Source organism: Hypanus sabinus, chromosome 18, assembly GCF_030144855.1.
Source record: "Hypanus sabinus isolate sHypSab1 chromosome 18, sHypSab1.hap1, whole genome shotgun sequence".
NCBI lineage: Eukaryota > Metazoa > Chordata > Chondrichthyes > Myliobatiformes > Dasyatidae > Hypanus > Hypanus sabinus.
Genome location: NC_082723.1, coordinates 40,463,552 through 40,490,645, shown reverse-complemented (window position 1 = coordinate 40,490,645; position 27,094 = coordinate 40,463,552). Strand labels below are relative to the sequence as shown.

General features: G+C 45.0%; 1 protein-coding gene across 3 annotated transcripts in view; it reads left to right on the top strand.

The window, feature by feature from the left end:
* Nucleotides 1-902: 902 nt before the first annotated feature.
* col5a1 (procollagen, type V, alpha 1) overlaps nt 903-27,094 on the top strand; it is a 352,300-nt gene continuing 326,108 nt past the window's right edge. For 2 of the 3 annotated variants that reach the window (XM_059994250.1, XM_059994249.1), the window contains exon 1: nt 1,075-1,455. In XM_059994250.1, the coding sequence (XP_059850233.1) occupies nt 1,356-1,455 (100 nt within the window). In that variant the 5' untranslated portion in view covers nt 1,075-1,355. Of the gene's footprint in view, nt 970-1,074; nt 1,456-27,094 lie in introns of those variants that run through there. The other variant, XM_059994251.1, reaches the window with a different exon arrangement.

Below are 27,094 nucleotides of genomic sequence, written 5' to 3'. Positions count from 1 at the left end.
CATGTCAGGGACTTCATACCCATGTGTTATATTTGGGACCCAAGTGTGTCAGATCCCATTGTCAAGGCTGTTTTGGGACTTCCATGTTTGATATGCATTTGGATCCCGATTCACAATAGGATCGGGACCTGGTCTTCGAGCTATGTTTTGAAACCCCATGCTTGATTAGTTTTGGGGAGCCTGTGACTGGCTGTGTAGTGGAACCCCCACTGAGATCAGTGGAGGAATAGATGGGTAGCTTAATGTTCCTGGGCATCAACACCTCAGAGGATCAGTGCTGAACCCAACACAATGATACAATTGTCTAGAAGGCACACCAGCAGTTACGCTTCGCTACAGATTTGAGGAGATTTGGTCTATCACCCAAGACTAGAACATTTCTAGAGGTGCAGCGTGGACAGTATTCTGGTTGTGCCAGAGCCTAGTTTGGAGGTACAAATGCACAGGATGGAAAGAGGGTTCTAGACCCAGCCAGCTTCATCACTGGCACAAGTCTACCAACATCAAGGGAACCTTCAAATGGCAGCACCTCGAGAAGGTGGCATCGATGATTAAGGACCTCACCATCCACGATGCCCCTCTTCTCATTGCAGCCATCAGGGAGGAGATACAGAAGCCTGAAGACCCATATTCAGAGACAGCTTCTTACCCCCGTTAGATTTCTGAATTTCCCACGACTCCTTATTCTCACGATTGATTGTAACTTCCAGTAATTTTTATGCCTTGCACCGTACCGCTGCCTCAAATAAAATGACACATTTCACAACTTATGTCATTGTAATAAGCCTGATTCCGATCCCGAATTCGAGTTAGGAATTCCTCGATTTAGCTGAATTAACCCGGCAGCTTGCTGCAAAGTTTAAAGTTGCCGCTTCAAACTTGACTCCGGTCGGATCAGAGGGATGAAACAAAGTCTGAAGTTGGAGTCATCTGTTCTGTATCTGTTGTAAAGCCGTCCCCCCGTGCCCAGTAAGTGGAGGGGCTGTTTTCTGGGCGGTGTCAGTCCATTGAGTGGGCAGTGAGTGAGGGAGGGGGGGGGGTTGGGGTGGTTCGGGTGGGGAGGGAGGGGGGAAGCGTTCCCTACCCGCCACATCTCTTTTTGTTGAATTTTTTTTTGCAGAATTGTTCGGCTCCAGGAAACGGTGTGAAGAGGATCAAGGGTTCTGTCAGCCCTGAGAAAGCAGATTGCTGAGAGAAGGGAGAGGCAGCGAGACCTGGGGCTGAGACACCATAAGATAAAAGAAGCAAAATTTGTTATGGCTTCATAGATTTGACCCATCATTGAATTTGACGATTCCCAATTTTGCAATTTCTTGTTTCTTTTGGAACTCAGCCGTTGCCGGGAGCTGCTCAGGATGGGTGATCGGAGTCGGTGGAGATGGAAGAGGAGATATTGGGACTCTATTCTAACACTGCAAATTGCTATCCTTTCTTTAACAACTTGCGCCAGTGCAGGTAAGCGTTGGTCTCTCCGGAAAGTTAGGACTTTCAGTCTCAGACCGAGCTGAGGGGTGAGTGGGGGGCGGTAGCACTGGGGGAACAGCAAACGTTGTGTTAAAGGAACAGCTTTTTATTCGCAAAACGGCGCCATGCACCGGGAGTTTGAGACTGACACTGTTGTGTGCTACATTTTCTCTCTCCTCCCTCCGCCGAGCTCCCGAAACGGGAAATCATGACTTTGTTTAAAGTGAGCGCATTCCTTTCTGAAAAGGGCAGGGGTGTCGGATTCCCCGGGGTCCTACTGACAGACAAACCCTCCCCGCCTACGCCCGTCACCGTTGCACATAGAACTTTTCCGCACTTTATATAGATAAAAGAAGAAATTAGAAGACTTTTGACTCGGGCAGTTTGAGCGACGCGCTTCCGGGGAGAGAGAAGAGATTCAAACGGCCCCAACACTGCTGGCGTGCAGCAGCGAACTGCTAGAGGTTTTTTCCCCGCAGAAGTTCGCTCCACCTAGTGTCAGCCCCCACTCCCTCCATCTTTGAATGAATTCATGAGCAGCTTCCAAACCCGATCCCATCCTGCGACTCCACATGTTGGGTGGGATTTTCTGGAGTCTGTTAACCTTTTGGGGGTGAGGGGGAGCCCGGAAGTGTTTCAAAGAGCTAAGCTTAGTGTAAGTGAGCTCCGAATGCCGGAGCGCTGCGGGGAATACCGAACTGAGGGCTTGCTGGTCCTTTTGGTTTGAGTTACTTGGCCTTCCTGAATCAGTGCTGCTGCACAACTGAAGTGACTCATTTCTGTCAGCGAGGTGCCGAGCTGGTTTTGTCCCATGGGGTGGATAACACGTGGGGGTTGGGGGATGAAAAGAATTCTTCCACAGCGGGTCGCTGGTTGCGGCCGTCTCGTTGATTCAAACTTTCTTGAACTTTTTAAAATTGTAGTTTTGGATTTTGTGGCTGAGACCCAGTCTTAAGTAAACTAAATTGTCAGAAATCCCGAATCTCATTAGCACAAAGCGATGCCATAAGACATTGGAGTGGAATTGGACCATTCGGCCCATCGAGTCTGCTCCGCCATTCCACCATGGCTGATTTATTATCCCTCCTAACCCCGTTCTCCTGCCTTCTCCCTGTAACCTTTGATGCCCTGATTAGTAAAGAACCTAGCAGCCTTCGCTTCAAGTATACACGATGTCATGAGAAAGGTGCTTGTGTGCGACAGGGTTGTATCGTGGGGGTGGGGGGCAGTAGCTTCCTCGTACTGCTCTGCGTTCCACTCCCCAGTAACGTGGAGTTGTCGGGTTCGTGAAGTGATCCCCTCCGCGGACTACTGGCACTGTTCTGAGAAACTGGTCCTGCTGCAGAGCCTTGCTGGCTGGTGACGCTCCCCCTCCCCCCCCAGCTTCCGAGTGATGGACACCCATCCCTCTCCGATGCAGATGCACAGTTCCACAAAATCCTTCCTCCAGCAACTGCTCTGTGCCGGAACTGAAAAGGGTTAATATGGAGCTGGCGACACCGTCCTTGTGCATTTGAAGCGGCGACATTGCAAATGGAAGAGTGGGAATGAGTGATGAGGGAAACAGGTCGGCCATCATGGACAATGAGAGTGAGAGGTTGAGCTTGCTTATGGAGGAGTGAAGTGTTTGTGCACGGAAAGTGCACGTGAAAGGGTTAAATAGCACTGGTGGGAATGAAAGGATGAACTGTGGGCTGTCAGAAAATAGGAGTCAAAGATATACAGAAGGAGTGAAGGGGTTAATTTGTGTGGTAGAAGTGAAAGGGTTACATTTTTTTGGTGACAGGAGTTGAGGGGTTAATCTCCTGATGGCAGGGCTGACAGCTGGACATCTTACTGATGTCAAAGCTCCATGGTTGGGATTTCAAGTCTCTCTTTCCAGTAGCCACTGAGTACCAGTAATCGTTAATTAATAGGGAAGAATTTGACCTGATTGTCTGTATCCCGAAGCTGGATGCTGTACCCTGTATGGTCAAAGTTGGAAACTGAACAGACCCAGCCTAAAATCAGTGTGTAATCCATCTCCAAATTAGGGAGATGGTGGTGTAATTTAACTTTGGGAATCTGAGCCCGATGCACAGAATTGTGAACAGAAAACCCCGAAAATGCCTTTTCAGCTTGCACCATAATCTCTGGTATTCTTCCCCAAGGCCCTATCCAAAGTCTCATCCCATTTCTATGTTGTCACTCAACTAATTTGCTGTCATCAGCTCAGATTTCTAGGGCTGGAAATAATTCTGACGAACATTAGCAAACAATTCATTATCTGGAGCAATGCACACAAAATACTGGAAGAACTCGGCAGGTCAGGCAGCATCTCTGGAAATGAATAAAACAGTAGATATTTCAGGCCGAGACCCTTCTTCAGGGCTGAGAAGGAAGTGGGAAGGCACCAGAATTTATTATCTAGCGTGGTATTCCAGTGGGAACCGACACAACAACCCTCTGGCATAAGCATTCCTTCAGGATGGAGGAAGCAAAAGAGTGGCTGGGGTTTAGTTGGAGTCAAAGCTGTGACTTGCAGTGTTGAGTCAGATAAGATGTTATGTCACTACTGTACAGGGAGAATCTGACCGTGTGTGAAACAAGTCTGAGAGGTCCTGAAGCAGTGCTCATTTCCAACCACTGACATAGAAAACCTACAGCACAATACAGGCCCTTTGGCCCACAAAGCTGTGCCAAACATGTCCCTACCTTAAAAATTACTAGGCTTACCCATAGCCATCTATTTTTCTAAGCTCCATGTACTAATCCAAAAGTCTCTTAAAAGACCCTATCATTTCTGCCTCTACCACCATTGCCGGCAGCCCAATTCCACACACTCGCCACTCTCTGCTTAAAAAAACTTACCCCTGACATCTCCTCTGTACCTACTCCTCAGCTCCTTAAAACTATGTCCTCTTGTGGCAACCATTTCAGCACTGGGAAAAAGCCTCTGACTATCCACACGATCAATGATTCTCATCATCTTAATCAAACTATCTGCTTGCAGTGTCTCACCTTTGTTTTCCAAAAGGATAGGACTGTTCACACCAGGCTCTTATGCTTGTCCATTTAGTGTAGCCAGAGATCCTCTTCGATAGGTTTTCATCCTGCCTGTAACCTGTAGAGTTTCCCCCCTGAGGATCTATCCAAGCCCCTTGGTATTTCTCTTCATTCTGCTGTTCCTTGGCCAAATGCAGGCCCTGAATGAGCAGAAAGCTCCTATTAAATATTGAGAAAACTGTCTTCCCTCCTTGTCTTGGAGAGCCATGCTATTTGTACCCTTGACATTCTACTTTATCCAGTGCTGCATTGTTTCCATCACCAGAGCTGCCTACCTCCTCTTCCACAATATCACCTGGATCCACACAGCCCCATTTTAACTGCCATCGAAATGGATAACTCGACTTTCATGCCTCTAAACTTGAGTCTACAATGCTGTCGGCTAGTCGCCTTCTCAAGTTTGTTCCCCGATCACAGTTATCACGGCTGATCGTCAAGTTTACTTCCCTTATGACCTACCGTATGAGCAGAATTAGGCCATTTGGCCCATCAACTGCTCCACCATCATGGCTGATGTTGCTATCCCTCTTAACTCCACTTTGCTGCCCTCTTCCCACAACCTTTGACACCCTTACTAGTCAAGAACCTATTCACTTCCCACTCACCCTCCCTATGGCCATTGATTTCCTTAGTGCCTAAAATCTATTGTCATCATCTGTGGGTTACTCAATACCAGGACAGAGTATTCTGCTTCTGAAAGAAGGAATTTCTCCCTCTTTTAGTCCTAAAAAAATTCTTGGAGTCTAAATCTTTTTGACTTCATGTTATAGGCTTTTTTTTTCCCTGAGGGGCCAGACTCTCAGCACCTGCATGTTAATTCCTCTCATTTCATTCTTTGAAAATACCAGGAATTAATGCCAATGCCACTTAACATCACTTCAATAAATAAGCTTCAGAATCCAGCCATGAATTTAATGAAGTTTTGCTGCACCCACTCTGAAGGGAGCGTACTCTTTCCTGGTCAAGGTGATCAAATTTCCATGTATTCATTCCAATCAGACGTCCATCTTAGACTTGTAAACTTACAAGAGGACTGGCCTCTTTGAGTCCTGTGTTCTTTTATGGTATCTTTCTGCAGCCTTTCAGATGGAAATCTTTGACTAAATTGGTCCATTCAGGTTTCTGCCTGCATTGCTCTGAAACGGCCCTGATCAAAGTTACTAATCAAACCCCGTGTGATTGTGACAAAGGCAATCTGTTCCTCTTGTCCTTCTTGAACTTTCAATGACTTTTGACTGCACCCTCCATCTCTTCCTGATTATCCAGCCAAAATGCAACTGGACTTGCCTGATTCAGTCTTTTTTTAATCTATTCTAGCCAGAACAGTGGCTGTCATCCCATGGCTGCACCATTACTCCCAAGGTCTCCCAAGATTCCTTCTTCCTAATTATCGTTTCATATTGCAGCCATTTGGGTAAATCCTCTCAGGCTCACAGATTCATTGTCATTACGAACACTGACGACACCTGGCTTTTGACCCCTCTCCCGTTCTCAGGTTCTTTTGTCTGACACCCAGCATTGGGCGAATGGAAGACCATAATACCATCAACACTAGGCCCTCCAATCTACATCCCCAAACTTGTTTCACAATCCACGTGATTATGAATGATCTCAAATCCACCCCCAATCCCAACTCCCCACATTCCTTTCCTCCCTTAGCGCCTAAAATCTATTGCCCCAATATCCGTCAGTGTGAGGACACAAAGACCACAGATACAGGTATCTGGACTAACAAACAGATACAGGGTTTTGACCCAAAACATGGACATTTCATTTCCTGCCACAGACGCTGCTTTCCGTAGTTTGTTACTCGTGAAAGACCTCCTGAGCCTTGACCGATGAGCGTCCAGACCGGATGACCAGACTGTAGCTCTGTGAGTGGCAGAACAGACTGCCACGGCATAGAAAATGGGGAAATACTCAGCAGATCAGGCAGCATCCGCAGATGGAGAAGCAGCAGTAGTATTTTGGGTTGATGGTCAATATATAATAGGCCTGATTTCCTAACCCTAACTCTGTAACACAGGACTGAATGTACCAAAATTTGCACTGAGGGAATCCCTGACATGTTAACTGTCCATTTCCCTCTGCAGATAAATTTCTTCAGTAGGGTGTGCCTCAGATTCCAACAATGACAGTCTCTTGTGTACTCATGGTTTTTTAAAGCTTTCAGTCTTTGCTATCGATTTAATGCACCCCAGCCTCTTCAGTTCACATTAGATGAGTCCACTTCCCAAAGCTTTCCTCTGGTTTGATAGCTGTGAAACACATTTTAAGGGTCTGCTGGAACGCATCTGCCAACATTTCCATCAAGCAGCCGTGCTTGGGCACTGCAGCATGAGCTCAGGGTAAAACAGTGGGACCGCTTCATCGAGCATCTTTGCGACATCTGTCACAAGCTGGGCGTCCCGGCGGCCAGACATTTTAATTCCCAATCCCATTCCCATTCTGACCTGTCAATCCATGGCCTCCTTTTGTGCCAAGATGAGGCCACCCTTGGAGTGGAAGGACAACATCTTGTATTCCATCTGCGTAGCATCCAACCTGATGACATGAATATTGATTTCTCCTTCTGATAAGCAAATTCCCCCCCTTCCTTTATTCCCCACTGGGACCCTTTACTTTGTCTCTCCTGGCTATTACTTCTCCCTGGGTCCCCTCCTCCTTCCCTTTCTCTTATAGTCCACTCTCCTTTCCTATAAGATATTTTTCTTCTCCAGAAAAATTTCCCTCCCCCGGAGTTTTTATTCTGCCGCCTACCCCTTCGTTTTCAGTGCTGGAGAAGGGTCTCGGCCCAAAACATGAACTGCCTATCCATTTCCATAGACGCTGCCTGACCTGCTGAGTTCCTCCAGCATTTTGTGTGTGTGTTCTCTGGATTTCCAGCATTTGCAGACTTTCTAGTGTCTGAGTGTTTCATTACCAGTTTAATGTACAAGAGATTGGTGCAACATAACCACTGCTCGATGATTTATACTTTGCTGTTGATGAAGGAGGAGAAGGCCATTCAGCCCTTCAAGCCTGTTCTGCCATTCAGTATGATCATGGCCGACCCTCTGCCTCTAGTTCTCATTCCACTTTAGCAGCTTCCCTTGCATACCATGTAATTGCCTTTGTTTCATCTTACCACCCCAGTATTGTAGCTAGATTATAGAGTTGCAGAGTGCAGCAGGGTAGTGTGGACTCAACAGAAACAGCAATAGGAGCGGCCCAACTCAGTCATAACCATTCCAAAAAATGTTTTTCCTTCTCTTCCAGGTCTGACAAAGACTCTTCAACCTGAAATATTACCTCTGTTTCTCTTTCCGCAGATGCCGCCTGAATGTTTTAATCATTTCATGCCTTTATTTCTGTGCTGTATAACTGGGCTGTGTGCCCCAGCAATTGCTCAGTATGAGGCAGAATTGAGCATGTCGCTACAGATTACAGGCTGAGGACCACAGGGCTAAGCTAGTGTAGAATGTGACTGAAGGTCCAAGCACTGCCTCGACGCAAAGTGAGACGGTGACTAATCACAGACCAATGTAGGAAAAAATTCCGTGACCAAGCATTGACTCAGAGTAATGCCCCAAAACCAGCTGAATATATAACAGGAATGTGTTGTATTGTACTGGAGTAATGCATAATCAGAATCCTAGCACTAGCTGTGTGTAAGAATACATTAAATGTCCATTATTTTGTGTGTAATAAAGCAACACAATGACACAATGTCCCATTGTGTGCAATAAGGCACTGTGTCCCAGTACTGCCACAGTGTACAAGGATTTTCAAGGATGCCTCAGATATACAAGGATGTTGCCTGGATTGGGGAACATGCCTTATGAGAATAGATTGAGTGAACTCAGCCTTTGGAGTGACGGAGGATGAGAGGTGACCAGATAGAGGTGTACAAGATGATGAGTGGCATTGATCGTGTGGATAGCCAGAGGCTTTTTTCCAGGGCTGAAATGGCTAACTTGAGCAGGCATAGTCTTAAAGAGCTTGGAAGTAGGTACAAGGGGGATGTCAGAAGAAAGTTTTTCACACAGGGAGTGGTGGGTGTGTGGAATGCACTGCCAGTGACAGTGGTGGAGGCGGATACAATAAGCTCTTTTAAGAAACTCTTAGATAGGTACATGGAGCTTAGAAAAATAGAGGGCTATTCAGGAGGGAAACCTTAGGCAGTTTCTGGAGTAGGTTACTTGGTTGGCACAACATTGTGGGCCGAAGGGCCTGTAACGTGTGTATTGTTCTATGTATAACATGGGGTGTGTAAATACTGTGATACAATTAGTAGAGACCCAGGTACAGCCATGAGTTTGGATGCCCTCTGTGAGGAGTTTGCATGTTCACGCTGTGGTAATGTGCATTTCACCTTGGCTCCCTGCTTTCCTTCCACACCCCAAAGATCACTGTAAATTGCTGTCTAGTATAGTTGATGCAAAGGATCGTCAGTACCTGTTTTTGTCCTTTATCTCCCCATGGCTCTTTGAATGGGTGTCCCGCTCCTCCCCGCTACTGATTCTTACACGTTGCAGAGAATGAGACCATTCAGCCCATTGAATCCATGCCAACTCTCAGATCAGGCTCTCACCTACATCCACATAAAGGGTAGTACTGCAGTAGCCAATGAACCTATCAGTTTGTGGGATGTGGGAGGAAACTGGAGCTGTGGGGAACCCCAAGTGGACACATGGAGGAAATGCAAACACTGTGCAGTTAGCGTCAGAGGACACAGTGCTAGGTGCTGGGTTAACGAAGCTGTGAGGAAGCACAGTTCCATGACTTTTACCTGAAATTGAATTGAAATATCTTTATTGTCATTGCATAGTACAATCTGTCACGCACCAATACAGTGAAAGTGAGTTTGCAACCCTCGTACTCAATGCTATAAAACAACAAAATAAATAAACAATAAATAAAATCAAGTAACCAGCCAGTACAGCAATGCCCAGCAGTACAAAAGCACAACTCAGATGCATGACAGCCATAAAACCAGTATTAAAAGTAGCAACGTAACAAATTTATGGATGATGCTTGATCAATTGGTTCAGAGCAATTATAGCTCTGGGGGAGAAAGCTATTTTTCAGTCTGGAAGTGCAGGCATAGAAAATCTTGTAACGTCTGCCAGATGGAAGAAGTTCAAACAGATGATTGCATGGGTGTGTACTGTCCTTACAGATGCTTGTAGCTTTCCTTAGGCAGCGAGAGCTGTAGGTGTCCTCCAGGGCTGGGAGCTGTGTCCCGATGATCTTCTGTGCGCTAGAGACGACCCGCTGAAGTGCTTTCCTATCAGCTGCTGTACAACTGAGATAGCACACAGAGATGCGGTATGTTAAGATGCTCTCTGTGGTGCAGCGGTAAAGGGTCACCAGCATCTGTTCAGGTAGACCAGCTTTCTTCAGTGTCCTGAGCTGTGCTTTCTTAACTATTGTTGTGCTGTTAGTGGACCATGTAAGGTCGTCTGAGATGTGTATTCCCAGAAACCTGAAACTGGACACTCTCTCCACTATGTCTCCGTTAATGTAGACTGGAGCGTACTCGTCATCCTGTGACTTTCCAAAGTTGATAATTAGCTCCTTGGTCTTTTCTGTATTAAGAGACAAGTTGTCGAACACTATTTTAGTGTTCATGAAGGAGGAGATGGCCTACTCTGCCATTCAATATGATCATGGCTGACCCTCTATCATAATGCCATTTTCCTGTTCTCTTCCCATTGTCCTAGATGTCCTTTGCACTTAGAAATTTATCTACTCCATCTGGAATATGTTTGGTGACCAGGTATTCAAAACCTTCTGTTAAAGAATTCCAAAGGTTCCTTATCTTCTGTGAGTAGAAATTCCTCAGCACCTGCCTTGCCCTGTATCCTGAGATAGTGACTCCTGGTTCTAAACAACTACTCCCTCCCCCATCCACACCCACCACAGCCAGGGAAAACATCTTCCCTCTATCCATCCTGTCAAGTCCACAGAATTTTGTATGTTTCAATGAGCACTCCTTTCACTGTTCTAAGCTCTAACGCATACAGGCAGAGTTTACCCAGTCTATTCTGTCAGGAATTAGCTGGCATCCATGGCAGGTGCACCTAGTACTCCGTACGTGTTCTCAGCAAGACCCTGTGTAAAGATATTCTTGCTCTTGTACTCACCAATGGAAGGGAAACAGCAATGTCCAGGACTGGAAAAGGCTACAGGAAATGTTTGTTACAGTCCAGTCCATCATAGCCACAGTCCTCCCTACTAATGAGTACTGTCACACATGGGCATCATCCATCATCAAAGACCCCCGCCATCTAGATCATGCCCTCTTCTAGCTACTGCCATTGGGCAGTGGTACAGAAACCTTCAGACCACATCACCAGGTTCAGGAACAGTTATTACCCGACAACCATCAGGCTGCTAAACTGCCATGGATAACTTCATCCTCCAAAACTCTGAATGGATTCTACCACCTCCAGGCTCACTTTCAAGGACTCTTTACAACTCATGTTCTCAGTTTTATTTTTGTTTGTATAGTTTGTCTTCTTTTGTATACTGGTGGTTTTGTCTGTCTTTGTTTATGTATAGTTTTTCAAAAAGTCTATTGCAATTTTTTCCTGTAAAAATGTCTGCAAGAAAATGAATCTCAAAATAATAAATATTAACTTATATGTCCAGTTCTTTGATAAGAAATTTATTCTGAACTTTGAATATACTTAACTGGCTCTTCTATTTCCTTCTTTGACTAATTTCTTCTCAACTATGTGCTACACCTTCTCTAGAAGATTGCCCCTTCTCCAGCCCTTTAACCCTTGCACCAATCAACTTCTTAGCTCTTTACTTCACCCCTCCCCCTCTCCTGGTTTCACCTATCACCTACCACCTTGTACTTCTAACAACCCCTCCTCCCCAACCCGGCTCCTTGCTTGGACTTCTCATCTTTTTCCCCCAGTCCTGAAGAAGGGTCTCGGCCCGAAACATCGACTGGTTACTCTTTTCTGCAGATGCTGCCTGGCCTGCTGAGTTCCTCTCGGCATCTTGTGTGTATTTACTTGCTACACCTGCGTGCTTGTTTTCAGTGTCTAGTGCACACAGACATCCTGGTCCCATTGTGTGTAATGGTTCCTAATCTATTACCATTTAAATACATTCTGCTTTCCCTACCAAGGGGGTATCTATACGTGTATCCACGTTATGTTGCATATGCCATGTATTTTCCCGCTGTGTAAACTGCCTCGAGGCCTCAGAATCCCAACCGGTTTCATATTGCCAGCAAACTTAAATATTATGTTTGGTTCACTTTCTAGATCATTGGTAAACATGGTGAAGTGTTATGAAATTGTATGGCAAGTTCATTGTTCCAGCAATGGATCAATGCAGAACGGGATAGCATGTTCCAGCACTGGTTCACTGTCTAACAAGACTTTCCAGGGACTGGCTCAGTGTATAGCAGGATGGTGCATTCCAACATTTTTGCAGTTAGCATTGCTGTGTTTTCCAGTATTGGCTCAATGTGTAGCTGAATTGAGCATTCCAACACTGGTTCTGTCTATAACAGAGCTGAATGTCCCAGCACTGGTGCAGTGTATCTCAGCACTGGTTCTTTGTATAACAGGGTTGAGTTCTCCAGCTCTGATACAATGCTGCAGGACCAGGCATCCCATTTCTGACTCAGTGTATTACACAACTGGGTATCCTGTCACTGAACTTGATGGAAAACAGGACAGTATGTCTCAGCATTGGTATTACGTATAACAGAATGGTGCCTCTCAGCACTGGTTTATAGTACAACAGGACCAGCATTAGCCAAGCAAATCAGTATTAACAGTTCCAACACTTCAAATAGTAGAACAGTAATTCCCAGCACTGGCTCAGCATGTGAACAATATCTTCAGCAGTGTATATCAGCTGTGAGTGCCCATGTATAGTTCTGTGTACAACAGATCTTTGTGCCTGAAGACTGGCTCAGCTTGGAACAGACCGCTCCCAGCAACTGCATCTTGTAAAACAGGGCTGGCTTATTGCATCACAGGAGAGATTGCCTCAGAACTCACTCTACATGTCTTGGTATTGGCCCCCTGCTCTGGGTACTCGAGCACAAGCTTGGTCTAGCATTAGTGATTCGGTCTAGTACTGACATGCGTATGCCTGATCCATTTCCCTGCACTGCAGACCCAATGACTTGGCGGGTAGCAGGTCTCTCTGTCTGTGCTCAGGTTCCAATAAACATTTTGATTCAATGTCTCCACACTGGCTTGGTAAAGAACAAGATGGATTTTTTTGAGCACCAGACTGTTTATCAGGTTTTTGCGAGGTCCAGCACTGACTAAGCACACAACAGGCTGCCTCCCAGCAGTCATTTGGTGTCCAAGTGGACTGTGCCGAAGCCCTGATTTTAATTTTGACTTCCTTTCTCTAAAAGTAAAGTGCCTCAGAACTTTGTGTTAACTTTGGTGCAGAGTTGGATGTGAGTGTTCATTATGTGAAACGTTTCCTACTTTCAACCTGAGCTTGAGATGGAGGTTTGGGAGTCCACTTGAACAGCTTAAAGCACTGAAGCAACACACGCAAAATGCAGGTCAGGCAGCATCTATGGAAATGAATTAATAGTCAACATTTCAGGCCAAGACCCTTCTTCAAGACCAAAAAAGAAGGGGGAAGATACCAGGATAAAAAGGGTAGAAGTGGGAATGGGAAGGAGGATAGCTAAGGGGATAGGTGAAGCCAGGTGGGTAGGAAAGATAAACGGCTGGAGAGGAAGGAATCTGATAGGTCAGGACAGTGGAGGAAGGAGTGGGTGATAGGCAGGTGGGAAGAAGAGGAAAGGGGAGGGAATTTTTTTTATCAGGAAGAGAAATCCGTATTCATGCCACCAGGTTGGAGGCTGCCCAGATGGAATATATTTGCTCCTCAGCCCTGAGGGTGACCTCATCTTGGCACAAGAGGAGGCCACAGACTAACATGTCGGAATGGGAATGGGAATTGGAATTGAAATGCTTGGCCACTGGGAATTTCCGATTTTGGCCGATGGAACGGAGGTACTCGATGAAGCAGTGCTCCGATTTAGAATGGGTCTCACCAATGTAGAGGAGGACCAGGCACAATAAATGCCAGATATTATGAAGCCATCGTACCTATTTCTTAGGGTGGGGGAAGGGAGAGGAAACTCCATTTACCAACACCCACACTCACGACAGAGGGTAGAAATATAAATCTTTGCTCTGCCTCTACTCCCCTCCAACTTTGCTGGTTTCTCAGATCTGTGTGCAAGTTGTTCTAACTAACTTTCCTCCTTCTCGGCATCACATCTCCTCTGTGCTGCCACCCTTCCCTATATCTTGAGTGCTGATGGTTGTATCCACTGCTAACTGAACCCATATTTTTTCATTCAACTATAAATGCAATCAAGGCTCCCCAAGTCCTCCCTTCCACAGCTTCTTGCTCGATGTTTGAACCTTCACATCTTAGCCCTCTTGGTCCTTAATTCCCTGTTCAATGGGAGGTGTCGACATGTTGCATAGGCTTTAGTTGAATGTGTGTAGAAAAGCTGTCGGTAACGGTTGAGTGCTGGTGCTGCAGGGTGCAGTATTGTGTTCGACACTGAAAGTGTGCTGTGATGCTAGGATGGATCTGACAGCAAAAGTTCACCGGTCCAATTCCTGGCATGTTGGGAAGAGAGATTTGAATGAATGGGTATGTATTTGCCTGAGTTTAGGAGAATGAGAAGGGACCTCGTTGAGAAATTGTGCCGGGCCGAATGGACTAGTTCCAGGAAAGATGTTTGTGATGGTGGAGAGGTTCAGCACCAGGGGCCACAGCCTATGGATATGGGGGGGGGGGGGGGGAGTGTTATCTGCGATTGAGATAAAGAGACTTTTCTTTATGTAGAGAGTGGTGGACCTGTGGAATTCTATACCACAGAAGGCACTTGAGGCCAAATCATTCCATGTATTGAAGGAGTTGCATGTAATTCTCATAACTAAAAGATTATGAGCTGTAGATAAGAGGGAATGAATTTGGACAATCAGCCCTGATCATATTTAATGGCAGAGCAGGCTTAGAAGACTAAATAGTCTCCTCTTGCTCCTAATTTCTGTTTCTGCCATTGTGATTGACATGGAATGAGTCTGAGTTATAGTGTTAAGATGGATCGCTGTGCCTTTGGTATGCTACCACTTCACAGGAGGCTGGGAGGCCTGGCAAAGCAGCCAGCCCTCTCAGACCTCAGCCCAGTTCAAAAACCAGCTTTGTTTTCTTTTCCAAGAGCTGTGTGCTAACTTGTCTTGGCAGAGCTGCGACCCCCTCACCTATCTCCCTCATGCCAACGAGACAAGGCAGTATTCCAGCTCTTAGGAATTATGTTTGAGTGACAGGGCTTCCAGCTCTGCCTGATGTAAGTTTTAATTGAGGTTGAGGTGGTTGGAATTTTGTGAAGTAAGTTTCCAGTTTTGACTGACTCAGGGTGAGAGTGCTTCTTGTTATGCTGCCTGTACTGTGCGGGTCAGTAAAGTACACGAGAAGCCATAGAAGAATTATTGGAGAGGGAACTGAATGATAAATACCACCTCTGACCGTGGCTCAGGTTATTTCTTTCCGGAACATCCTCCCTCTGCTGTCTGATATACCAGTCTGCAGTATTTCATCAGAGGAGTTAAGAAAAGGTCATTTCCTTTTTGGAGGTGCAGAGAAAAGGGAGGCCAGATAGTGTGCCTCTGCTTCAGGAATGGAGGAACGTTGTCTCTGTGAGACTTTGTGGCAAAGTCAGCAAAATCTTGCATTTGTACAGTTGTTTGAATGAATTAAATTTCCTTAGGACAGTACATGTGAGTCAAGTGAGGAAAAAGAAATGACGTTGACTCAGTTTGAACACTTGATCAAGATGTTAGGTTTATGGAGGAGATTAATGAAAGGGAGAGGTAGAGTGGTGGAGAGTTTTCAGGAGGGAAATCCAAAACTTTAGCCCTAAGCAACTGAAGACTTGACTTCCAATATCAAACAGTTCAAAACAAGAGACCAGAATTGGAGCCATACGGACATCCTGGGGGAGTTGGGGGTGTTTATAGAACTGGCAAGGGACTAAGTGATGGAGGAATTTGATGGAAAATTTAAAATTAAAGTGTTGTTCCGCTGGGAGTCAGTGAGAACAAGAGACCGATAGGTTAACAGCAGTTGGTGTGAGTTGGGTTTTGGAAAACAGAGTTTTGGATGAATGGATGTTGATTGCTTTACTGATGAGAAGGGCACCGACCGCGATTAATGTTGTGCCAGAATAAATAAACTGATTTTCAAACACCGCTTCCTGAAGATTGCGCCTTGCCGAACACTGTACAAGACATTAAGACATAGGAGCAGAACTAGCCCATTCAGCCCATCGAGTCTGTTGTGCCATTCCATCACGGCTGATATATTATCCCCCTCAACCCCACTCTCCAGCCTTCTCCCCATAACCTTTGACACCCTGACTAATCAAGACCCTATCAACCTCTGCTGTAAATATACTCAACTACTTGGCTTCCACTGCTGTCCGTGGAAATAAATTATACAGATTCACCACCCTCTGGCCAAATAAATTCCTTCTCATCTCTGACCCTGGTGGATGTCTCTCTATCTTAAGGCTGTGCCCTCTGGTCCTAGACTCTCCCACTATAGGAAATATCCTCTAGGCCTTTTCAATATTTGATAATTTCAATAAGATCCTCCTTCATTCTTCTAAACTCCAGCGAGTACAAGCCCAGAGCCATCAAACACTCCTCATACATTAATCCTTCCATTCTGGGAATCATTCTGTGAACCTTCTCTGGACCCTCTCCAATGCCAGCACACATTCTTTTTTTGATAAGAGGCCCAAAACTGCAGAAATACTGCAACTGCAGTCTGACCAATGCCTTAAAAAGACACAGCGTCATATCCCTGCTCTTATGTTCCAATCCTCTCAAAGTGAATGCTAACATTTCATTTGCTTTCCTTACCATTCACTCATCCTGGGGAATCCTGCACAAGGACTCGTAAGTACCTTTGCACCACTGAAATTTGAATTTTCTCCGTTTAGAAAATGATCTCCGCTTTTATTCTTTCCACCAAAGTACATGACTTCATACTTCCCCAAACTATATTCCATCTGCCACTTCTTTATCCATTCTCCCCATCTGTCCAAATCCCTCCATAGACTCCCTGCTTCCTCTACACTACCTGCCCCTCCTAGATATTTGTATCATCTGTAAACAAAGCCAACAACGGATATTTAACATGAAAAGAAGTAGTTCCAATACCGATCCCTACAGAACACCATTTGTCACTGACAATCAACCAGAACAGCCCCACTTTATTCCCACTATTTGTCTCAGCGAAACTTCTATCCATGCTAGTACCTTTCCTTAATACCACGAGCTCTTAACTTGTTAAGCAGTCTTATGTGCAGCACCTTGTCAAAGGCCTCCTGAAAATCCAAGTAAAAAACATCCACTGATTCTCCTTTGTCTATCCTGCCTATTATTTCCTCAAAGAATTCCAAAAGATTTGTTAAGCAAGATTTTCCCTCATGCAAACTGTGCTATTTCATCATGCGTCTCTAAGTACCTTGAAACCTCATCCTTCTCCAGCACCTTGCCAACCACTGGTCAGACTGGCTGGCCGATAATGTCCTTTCCATGCCTCTCTCCCTTCTTAAAAAGTGGAGTGACATTTGGAATTTTCCATTCCTCAGGAACCATTCCAGGATCTAGTGATTCTTGAAAGATCATTACTAATGCCTCCACAGTCTCTTCAGCCACCTCTTTCAGAACCCTGGGGTGTAGTCCATCCGGTCCAGGTGACTTATATACAATACCTACTCAAAATGCTGGAGGAACTCAGCAGGCCAGGCAGCATCTACAGAAAAGAGTAAACAGAAAAAGCTGTTGGTATCCTCTTATATTATTGGCTAGCTTACCTTCATATTTCATCTATTCTCTCTTTATGTTTTTTTAATTGCCTTCTGTTGGCTATCAAAAGCTTCCCAATTCTCTAATTTTCCACTAATTTTTTGTATCATATGCCCTCTCTTTTGCTCTTATGCTGTTCTTGACTTCCCTTGTCAACCACAGTTGCCTCATCCTCCCTTTAGAGTATTTCTTCATCTTTGGGATTTATCTATCCTGTGCCTCCTGAATTCCCCTCAGAAGCTCCAGTCATTGCTGTTCTGTCATCATCCCAGCTAGTGGCCCATCCATTCAAGCCAGCTCCTCTCTCATGCCCCTGTAATTCCCTTTACTCCACTCTAATACTGATACATCTCTCTCAAAATGCAAAGTGAATTCCATCATATTATGATCATTGCCTCCTGAAGGTTCATTTACCTTAAGCTCCCTAATCAAATATGGTTCATCACACAACACCCAGTCCAGGAATCCCTTTTCCCCCATGGGCTCAACCACAAGCTGCCTAAAATAACTATCTTGTAGGCCTTCTATAAAATCCCTCACTTGGGATCCAGCACCAACTTGATTTTCCCCATCTATCTGCATTTTGAAATCCCTCATGACTCTCATAACATTCTCCTTATTTCATGCCTCTCCTTTCTCCCCTTTTAATTTGTATCCCACATCCTGGCTACTGTTAGGGGGCCTAAATCTAACACCCATCAGGGTCTTTTTACCCCTGCAGTTTCTTAACTCTAACCAGAAGGATTATGTATCTTCTGATTCTATGTCACCTCTTTCTAAGGAATTGATTTCATTTTTTACCAGCAGGGCCACCCCACCCCCTCTGCCTACCTGCCTGTCCTTTTGATACAATGCGTATCCTTGGATGTGAAGCTCCCAACTATGATCTTCTTTCTGTCGTGACTCAGTAATGCCCACAACACCATATCTGCCAATCTTTAACTGTGATACAAGATCATCTACTTTATTCAAATATAACACCTTAAGTCCTGTATCCATCACCCTTTTTGATTTTGCCCCCATGTTACACTTCAACTCATCCCACTAACTACAGTTTTTGCCTGTCTTTCTTCACAGTCCCTCTATGCAATACATCTACACGTGTAGCAACTGTCCCATCCTCAGCCCTTTATCACTCCATTCCCATTCCCCTGCTAAATTAGTTTAAACTCTCCCCGACAGCTCTAGCAAACTTGTCTGTAAGGATAATGGTCTCTCTTGGATTCAGGTGTAACTCGTCCTTTCTGTACAGATTATATCTTTGCCAGAGGAGATCCTAATGATCCAGAAATCTGAAACCCTTGTTCCCTGCACCAATTCCCTTGCCCCTCATTCACCTGTACTATCATCCGCTTCCAGCCTTGACTAGCGTGTGGTGCTGGGAATAATCCAAAGGTTACTACCTTGGAGGTCCCGCTCTTCAGCCTCTTCTCTAACTCACTATACTCAGTGCGTAGGACCTCTTCCTCCTCTCTTCCTATGTCATTGGTGCTGATGTGCTCCATGACCTCTGGCTGCTCACCCTCCCTCTTGAGAATCTTCTGCGACCTGAGACATCCTGGACCCTGGCGCCTGTTTCGCAGCAGCGGTCTTCTGTCCATCCCCCAGCTGCCGAGTCTCATAGCACTGTTGCTCTGCCTGACTCTTCCCTTCCTTGCTGGGTCTCAGAGCCACAGGCCTGGCTGCTGCTGCTGTCACCTGATAAATCACCCCCCAGCAATATCCTAAGGGGTATACTTGTTGCTGAAGGGAATGGCCACAGGAGAACTGCTTACTCCCCTTACTTCTCCCGGTAGTTACCCATCTACTAGCTGAATCTTACGGTCTCTTAAAGGTCTCATCAGGGCAGCCTCCCAGATGATTCTGAGTACATCCAGCTCCAGCTCTGGCTCCTTGACCTTGTCAGTCAGGAGCTGAAGTTAATGTACTTTGTGCAGATGTAGTCATCAAGGAGACTGTCAAGCACACTGAAGCCCCACATCTCCCAGGAGGAGCTCTTCACATCCTTTCTACACTTGTTATACCTCTAATTTCCCAAGCTTGAGTTCTAGCCTATGCCTGTTCTCTTCGAAGTCTGTTGAGCCAAAGAGTGTCCACTCCAACACTGGCCGCTCTGCTTACACCTTGTTTCTTTTTGTTGGCCCCTGCCAAGCACCTAAGAGATTGTCATGATTGCAGGCTGCTGTAAAGTTCCAAAAGTCCCTGAGCTCTTTTTAAATGTTGCACTGTCTCACCAACAAACATGATAATTGCAGCCTGCTGATGTTCCAGAAGTCTCTGATCTCTTTTTAAATCTCATGCTCCATCACCAACGAATGGATTCCATGTTGACTGCAGCCTCCCAGAATACTTTACTGATCATTAGTGCACAAAATGGACTCAGGTTTGGTTTAATAAGAAAACCTCACTGTTCTTTCCAAAGATATGAACTGTAATGCATGCTAAATGGTAATATGCCAGTTTGGCTTGGGCATGGAAGTAAAAGATTATGTGGTATTCCCTGTTAGTTATGACGATATTGCTTCATTATTGAGAGTGCATATCCTGGAAGTCTTTTCAAGTACTTGAAAGCAATAAGGGTGTTTTCACTTTGCATGGTGTATACCATATTCCTGGTTACAGTTAACAAGAGGTAGTGGAACTGATATGTAGGCAGATATCAGAGAGGCCCTTTAAAAGTAGGGCTACAGTACAATGGGATTTTAATTTTCTTAGGCTCCCCTTAAGGTAAAAGGCTCAGAGGAGGTGAATGTTCTGAGGTGTGTTCAGGAGAGTCTTTGACACAATAGATCAACAAGACAAGGAGGTTATCTTGGGAATGGATCTTATCTTGGGAATGAAACTAGTCAAATGGAGGGAGTATCTGTGCGGAGCATTTTTGAAATAGTGACTGGAACTCATGCATTTCAAAATGGTTACTGGAAAAAGATGGAGATCAGACAGGAATCAGGTCTGAAAATGGTGTAAAGCTAATTTCTTTAGAACTCCTCGCTAAGATTGACTGGAAGCATCGACTCGCCGGCAAGTCTACATTCGAAGCAAGAGTTCGGGGCCAACGTGTTCCTTTAGAGGAAGTGCCAGTTATAACAAATTCAGAGAGCCCTGGATGTCAGAGGTTATTCAGGATTGGACAAAGAAGAAAAGGAAATGTAGGGAACTAAAGACAAGTCTGTCAAGAGAACAAAAAAGTGTAGGGAAGTGATTGAAACAGAATTAAGAAGGTAGAGACATTATGAAATATTATTGGGAGTCAAGGTTAAGGGTAATCCAAACAAATTAATTTTAAGTATATTAAGGGAAAATGAATATCAAGGGAAAGAATGGGGCCCATAAGGGACAAGAAGGGCAATCTGTGTATGGAGCCAGAGGTACAGGAGTGTTCTTAACTGACTACTTCTTAACAACGTTCACTAAGGAATACTGAGAAGAATGATTTTGTAGTTGGATAATTTAGCAAAGGCGAAGGTAAAAATCTCGAGCAAGTTTCAATAAAGTGGAAGTATTGGATGTCTTAGCAAGCTTAAAAGTGGATAAATGCCCAGGGCCAGATGGGAGCTATCTCAGGCTGCTGTGGGATACAAGCGAAGAGATTGCTGAGGCTTGAACTGTGATGTATATAAAGTTATAAAGGGTATATATCAGGTAGACTGCAGGAAACTTTTCTCCATATCAGAGGTAGACAAAGCACTTAGATTTGGGATAATTAGCAAGCGATTCAGTGGGGAAGTGACAGGGACTTTTCCACCCTGTGAGTACCTACAATTCACTACCTGAGGGAAAGTGATTGAAGTGGGGTGTGGGGGCATTTAAGAAGTCTCCAGATCAATCACATTGGCATGGAAGAGTATGGGCCAAGAGATCAGTGTGGAATGATGCATGGAGATGTGGGGCAAATGGTCTAACTCCACACTGTATGACGTTGATTTTACATGTTAGCATCTACAGTGTATCTCCTGCGTTGACTAACGTCCTACCCACTCTCATCCTCCATTCTTTGAGTCAACAAAGAATTCCATTCCTCCTCAACTCCGACCATCCCCTATTCACTCGGCCAGATTAATGATGGTGCTTCCTGTGTGGGACCCACTTTGCTCCCTCCATCGTCAGTGCCAACTGATCCCCACTCTGGGGTTGGCGACAGCTTCCCACCCCTCCGGGTCAGCACACCCCATCATTCCCGCTTCCTGAGTCCATCCCATCAGTACCTTATTTCTAACTGCCCCACAGCTCACCTCTACATTGGTGCAAGGGTATCATCTCCCTCTGTCCTGCTCCCACACCATCCGCCCATACCCTGGACAGAGGGTCCCCAGGGCTTGTACCCATCTTCACCCTTCCAGAGTCTGAACTCACCCAGCGCCATCACCCTCTTCCAATTTACATTCCAAAAAGGCCAAGTATTTACATTTTGAACTTTCCTGCCAAACCATTAATTAACTGACTTCCCTCCACAGCGAATAATCCCAGCTCCTCCAGCCTCTCCTTATAACCAACAATCATCATCCTCAGTACTATTCGGGGCAATCACCTCGTGGTCCGAATCTCTTTGTGAAATCTACTGCCTCCTTCTCAAACCCGGTACCCAGAAACCCACAGTTCTTCTGAGGCTAATCAGGAATTTAGTTTGTAAAATCGATTTGATTCTGTACTCTATTCTTTTGCTTTATTTTCCAAAGGAAAGCAAGGGTTTAGCACATTTTTCAGTTTGCTCCACACCAAACATGTACACGCAGAGCTCTCTCAGAACCCACTTTAAAATGTTACGGTATACCTAGCCAGCCCACTTCTTTATGGACATGATACCCCGAAGCAAATGTAGAGTGTGAGGCTTCATGCTGACTGAGTGATTACCTTTTCCTCGTGAAAGACATTGATGATGGTCTCTTGGGCGCTTATGTACCACCCCTCTGTGGACCCATAACCCAAACATGGGATTCCGACTCACCAAACCCTTTCCCATTATTTTCCACTGGATTGTGTCCCTGCTCCAACAAAAACACTTGGGTCTAAATTCCTGTTCCAGATGGAAAATGTTCTGCAAGTTGACTGATTTACAAGGATCAGCGAGTTAGCCATGTAATCAGCCTGTACTCAAGCAGCAGCATACTTCTGGAGTGAGATCACTGTGTGGAAAGTGACTGCCTTTATTCCATCTGCTGTGTGCTTTCAGTCTATCTGAGCCCATTGGTCGCTCTTCGATAAAAGCTTCTCACTTTCTCCCCCACCTCTTTCCACCTTTGTCTGGCCACTAAGATACTTGTGTAATACCTCATGTTCGCGGAATTGCAAAGGCTTTTGACAACCAATGAAGTATTTTTGATGTGTCTTCACTGCTGAAATGTTGAAAATGCAGCAACCATTTAAAAAAAATAAAAGCCTGGAAGCAGGTCTGTAAGTCCACCCTATCTGTACCAGACATCATGTACCGATCTATGCTAATGCACTGGGCACTCTGAGCTTCACCAGTGACATGTAAAATAAGTGGAGCTTTAAAAACTCAGGCAGGAGGATCCAGACAGCTGCATGCCCATGTCTCAGTGGGGGCTTTTAATTCATGTTTAATTAGTTTATGTATTCATGTCTCTCCTCCAGAGGAGGGAGCATAGTAAAATACAGAAACAGGCCCTTCAGCCCACCATATCTGTACTGACCATAATGCCAATCCTATCTGTCTGCTCAAGGTCCATATCTCTCTATTCCCTGCCTGCCCACGACTATGTCTAAATGCCTCAGAGTTGTCATTCTTGTATTTCCTTGTATCACCTCCTCAGCACTTATCACAATCCGTGGAAAAAAAAAGCCTTGCCTCACATATCTCCTTTAAACTTTCCCCTCTTGTCAAAACTATGTCCCCTATCATTTCAGCTTGCCATCCTGGGAAAAAGGCTCTGACTAACCCCCACTTTTGTGCTTCCCATAATTTTATATACTGTCGATTCAGCTAACTGGAACACATCAGGACCAGATGGCAGATTCACTAGTGAAGTTTAAGAGACTACTAGACAGGTATATAGAGGAATTTAAGGTAGGGGGTTAAATGGGAGGCTGGGTTTGAGGGTCGGCACAACATTGTGGGCCGAAGGGCCTGTAATGTGCTGTACTATTCTATGTTCTATGTTCAGTACTTTTGGCTCATTTAGGCATCTGCCCCAATTTTCATGGAAAGAGTTTAAAAGGTATAAAAATACAAACTGTATAACAAATTATGTATTTAAATTGAATACAGAGCAAGTTTGAACAGTACCATTAGTACTATAAAACAGTGTATTAGTTCCTAATAGTTATTGACAGAGGAATTTGTCCAGTGTACACAATGTACAAAATTGGAGCAGACACCTAGTGCAGATAATGGACTGTGTTCGTACAATGGTATCAACAATTGCATCCTCCAAATCTTCATTTTCATTGTAACATTCAAGATAATTGTTTATACCTTCAAATTCATCATAGTACCTAACTCGTTGAAGTAATAAAATTGTTTCATTTTCACTCTTGCCTGTTTCTAGCATCTCGAGGTATGGAACCCCAGTGAGCAAAACAGTTTGGAATTGTCTTAATGCTCATTTCTCACCAACTATCAATAACAAAAACCATTGTATTTTGAACACAAGCATACACAACTGACGCCATTTGAAAACTGTTCATTCTAGACACGGTGTAGTGTCTAACAGTCACACAAGTGCACATGCCTGATGCTAGTTAGAACTTCTTGGCAACTTTTAAGCAATATAGTGTCCCAAATAAATGAAGGGAATCCCAGTAATTTTCTCGATTAGTTTTTGAGTTGTCCCACAATAAGCTGCTGCCCTGATTACCCAATGACCCAATTAACCACAATCCATTGTATTTCTGTTGGCCCCTCAGCCTCTGACAATGTAAGTTTGCCCAAACTCTTTATTGCTAATGCACACCAGTTGGGAAACATTCCAGTCAGCCTCTGCACCCTCTCCAGAGTCTATCATGGGGCAACTAGGACTGCAGACAATAATCTCATTGACTCGGTGTGAGGTTGCTGTGTTTCTCAGGGAGTTACTGGCGGAGTGATTGTGGAGTTCGAGGTTAGGTTATGTAAGTCTAATAGCAAAAGCGGGCAGGTCCAGGGAAGTTGTTAGAGGCAGTTATGATAATGGTGTTCAACAGGCATTTGGACGGACACATGGACAGGCAGGAATATGGACCGCATCCTCACCAGTGGGATTGGCTTAGTTTAGATTGGGATTATGGTTGGTACAGGCACGGAGGTTTTGATAGCACCTGTTTCTGTGGTATGTTCTAGGCTGCCTGCACCTTGACCTTTGATGTTTAAATTTACTCTTAGGGCCTGGTTATCCCAGTTCAGGGTTACAAATCCCTGACATCCTGAAGGTCGGCCTTCCTGTTGAATTGCTGGCACCTGGTTTGATGGCATGTGGTGCCCATCTCGGAGAGTGGTACATTTAATATCAGAGAAATGTATACAATATGCATCCTTGAAATTCTTTTTCTTCACAAACATCCACAAAAACAGAGGAGTGCCCCAAAGATTGAACGACAGTTAAATGTTAGAACCCCAAAGCCCCCCCCCCCAGCTCACCCCTCCCACGTGTAAGCAGCGGCAAGGCGACAAACGCACCCCTCCCCACCCCCACAGCAAAAAGCATCGGCGCCCTGCACCGAGCACTCAAGCGTTCAGCAAGCATCAATAAAGACACAGACTTTCAGTACCCCAAAGTCTACTCCAACCGTTTCCAAAGGTGCAAGCAAAGGAGTCGCTGTTTAGCGCCATCTTGACTTCGCTTTGCCCTCATTAGTATGAGCTACATAATCAACCATACTGGGTAAAAACAACAAACTTCCTTCTCAATTAGAGTTAAATAAACCAGTTTTCATGTTGTGGCTATCCAAGTGTCTCACAGTTTTTGTTAAAACATGCAAACAGCAGTTCCACTTTAGCCTGTTCTGTTGCTCAGTGAGATGGTGGCCGATTTGTGGTTGAAACCCATATCCCTGCCTTCTCTCCCTGTCCTAGATGCCTTTCCCAATAGAAGTCTATCTGTCTCAATTTAAAACGGACAATTGATGTGACATAAGCTTCTGATGATGTCAGAGATTCCTAGACCTCCTCCTCACGCTGTCTTTCAAAGCCAAGGATGTTGGATCTGGTGATACTGAACAGGGGGTTCTTAGGAAGTCAAGAATGAGGCATAAATCTTGGTGCTTATGGACGTTTTATTAAGTGTTACGGGAACAAAGTGAACAAAGAAAAGCTAAAGGAGAAACGTTGTGGTTTTCTCAAGTTTAGACTAGAGATAAAGGCTTATTCCATTGATAATCCATCAATTGATAATCCATCGATAACAATGGACTATGAAAAGGCCAGGTTCAAGTGGCATGGCACCTGCTGCTGGAAAACTGAGAAGTTTCTAGAAAAATACAGGATCACCATCACCACAATTACTGGAAAATTTACTAATCAATTACATGTATATGTAGATGATAGATAAAATAATAAGCAGACATAGAGAAGTTAAACTGCAAGTAGAATGCTAGAAAAATAACAATTCTGCACCTGAATCCAGCAACGGTGACGTGCTTCTGTCTGTTCTGAGGTGGCCGTAGGGTGTGAGCAAAGAGTCACGGATGAGATAAGGGTGCCGGGGCTGATGCTGAGGCGGGTGGGTTGCGACACTGTGCACAGGCTCCGCGAGTTCCTCACTGCCGAGACTCAACGGGCTCAGCGCTCCTTGTCTGTCTCCGGTTGGTCACAGTCCAGCAATTCCCCCTGTACCAAGCAGAATTTGACCATGCCCTTGAAATGCTTCCTCTAACCTCCCCTCACCCCCACCTTGACCATGTTAATCACAGCTCTGCTGCTGGTGGTGTTAGCTGGGACAAGACCCTGACTGGTACACTTACTCTGCATCTTATCATTTTATTACAGGAATGTTGGTGGTAGCTCTCTAGGGGTTTATTGCAGGCTTTCAGTCAGGGGTTCCCAACCTTGTTTACACTGTGAACCCCTACCATTAACTAAGGGGTCTGTGGATCCCAGGTTGGGAACCCCTGCTTTCAATGATAGGGCACCAGGGACAGCACTGCTCAACAAACTATGAGTTTGGTGACAAATCTGTGTTCCTGTTCTTCAAACAGCCATTCGCTTAATGGAGGTTGTGATGAATTGCAGCATTAATGTCCTGGCTGAGAAGTGACTCCTCCAATATAGAAAGTGAAGCACATTATCCCAGGTCTTGAAGCTCTCTTTCCCGTGGACATTCTGCCTCGCTGTCCTTTCATAAGTTCTCCATTAAAGATGACCTTTACTTATGATGTACATCTGTACATAGAGTGAAATTCCTCATTTGCGTTAACAACCAAAGCAGACCGAATATGTGCTAGGGGAAGCCATAAGTGTCACCTCGCTTCTGGTGCCAATGTAGCATGCCCACAACTTACTAACCTTTACTAATCTGTACGTCTTTGGATTGTGGGTGTTGTGTTTGACATTGAGGGAGAGTGCAGAGTGCACCAGGATGCCAGCATGCAGGATATTCAAGTGAACTTTATTGATAACCTTGCTTGTACAAGATGTGAACTCCGCCCATGTGGGTGTGGCTAACTGAGTGACATAGGAATAATCCTATGAACTGCCAGAACAGTGAGAAGAAACCGGAGTACGCATGGTCACAGGGAGAACGTACGAACTCCCTACAGACAGTGGCAAGAATTAA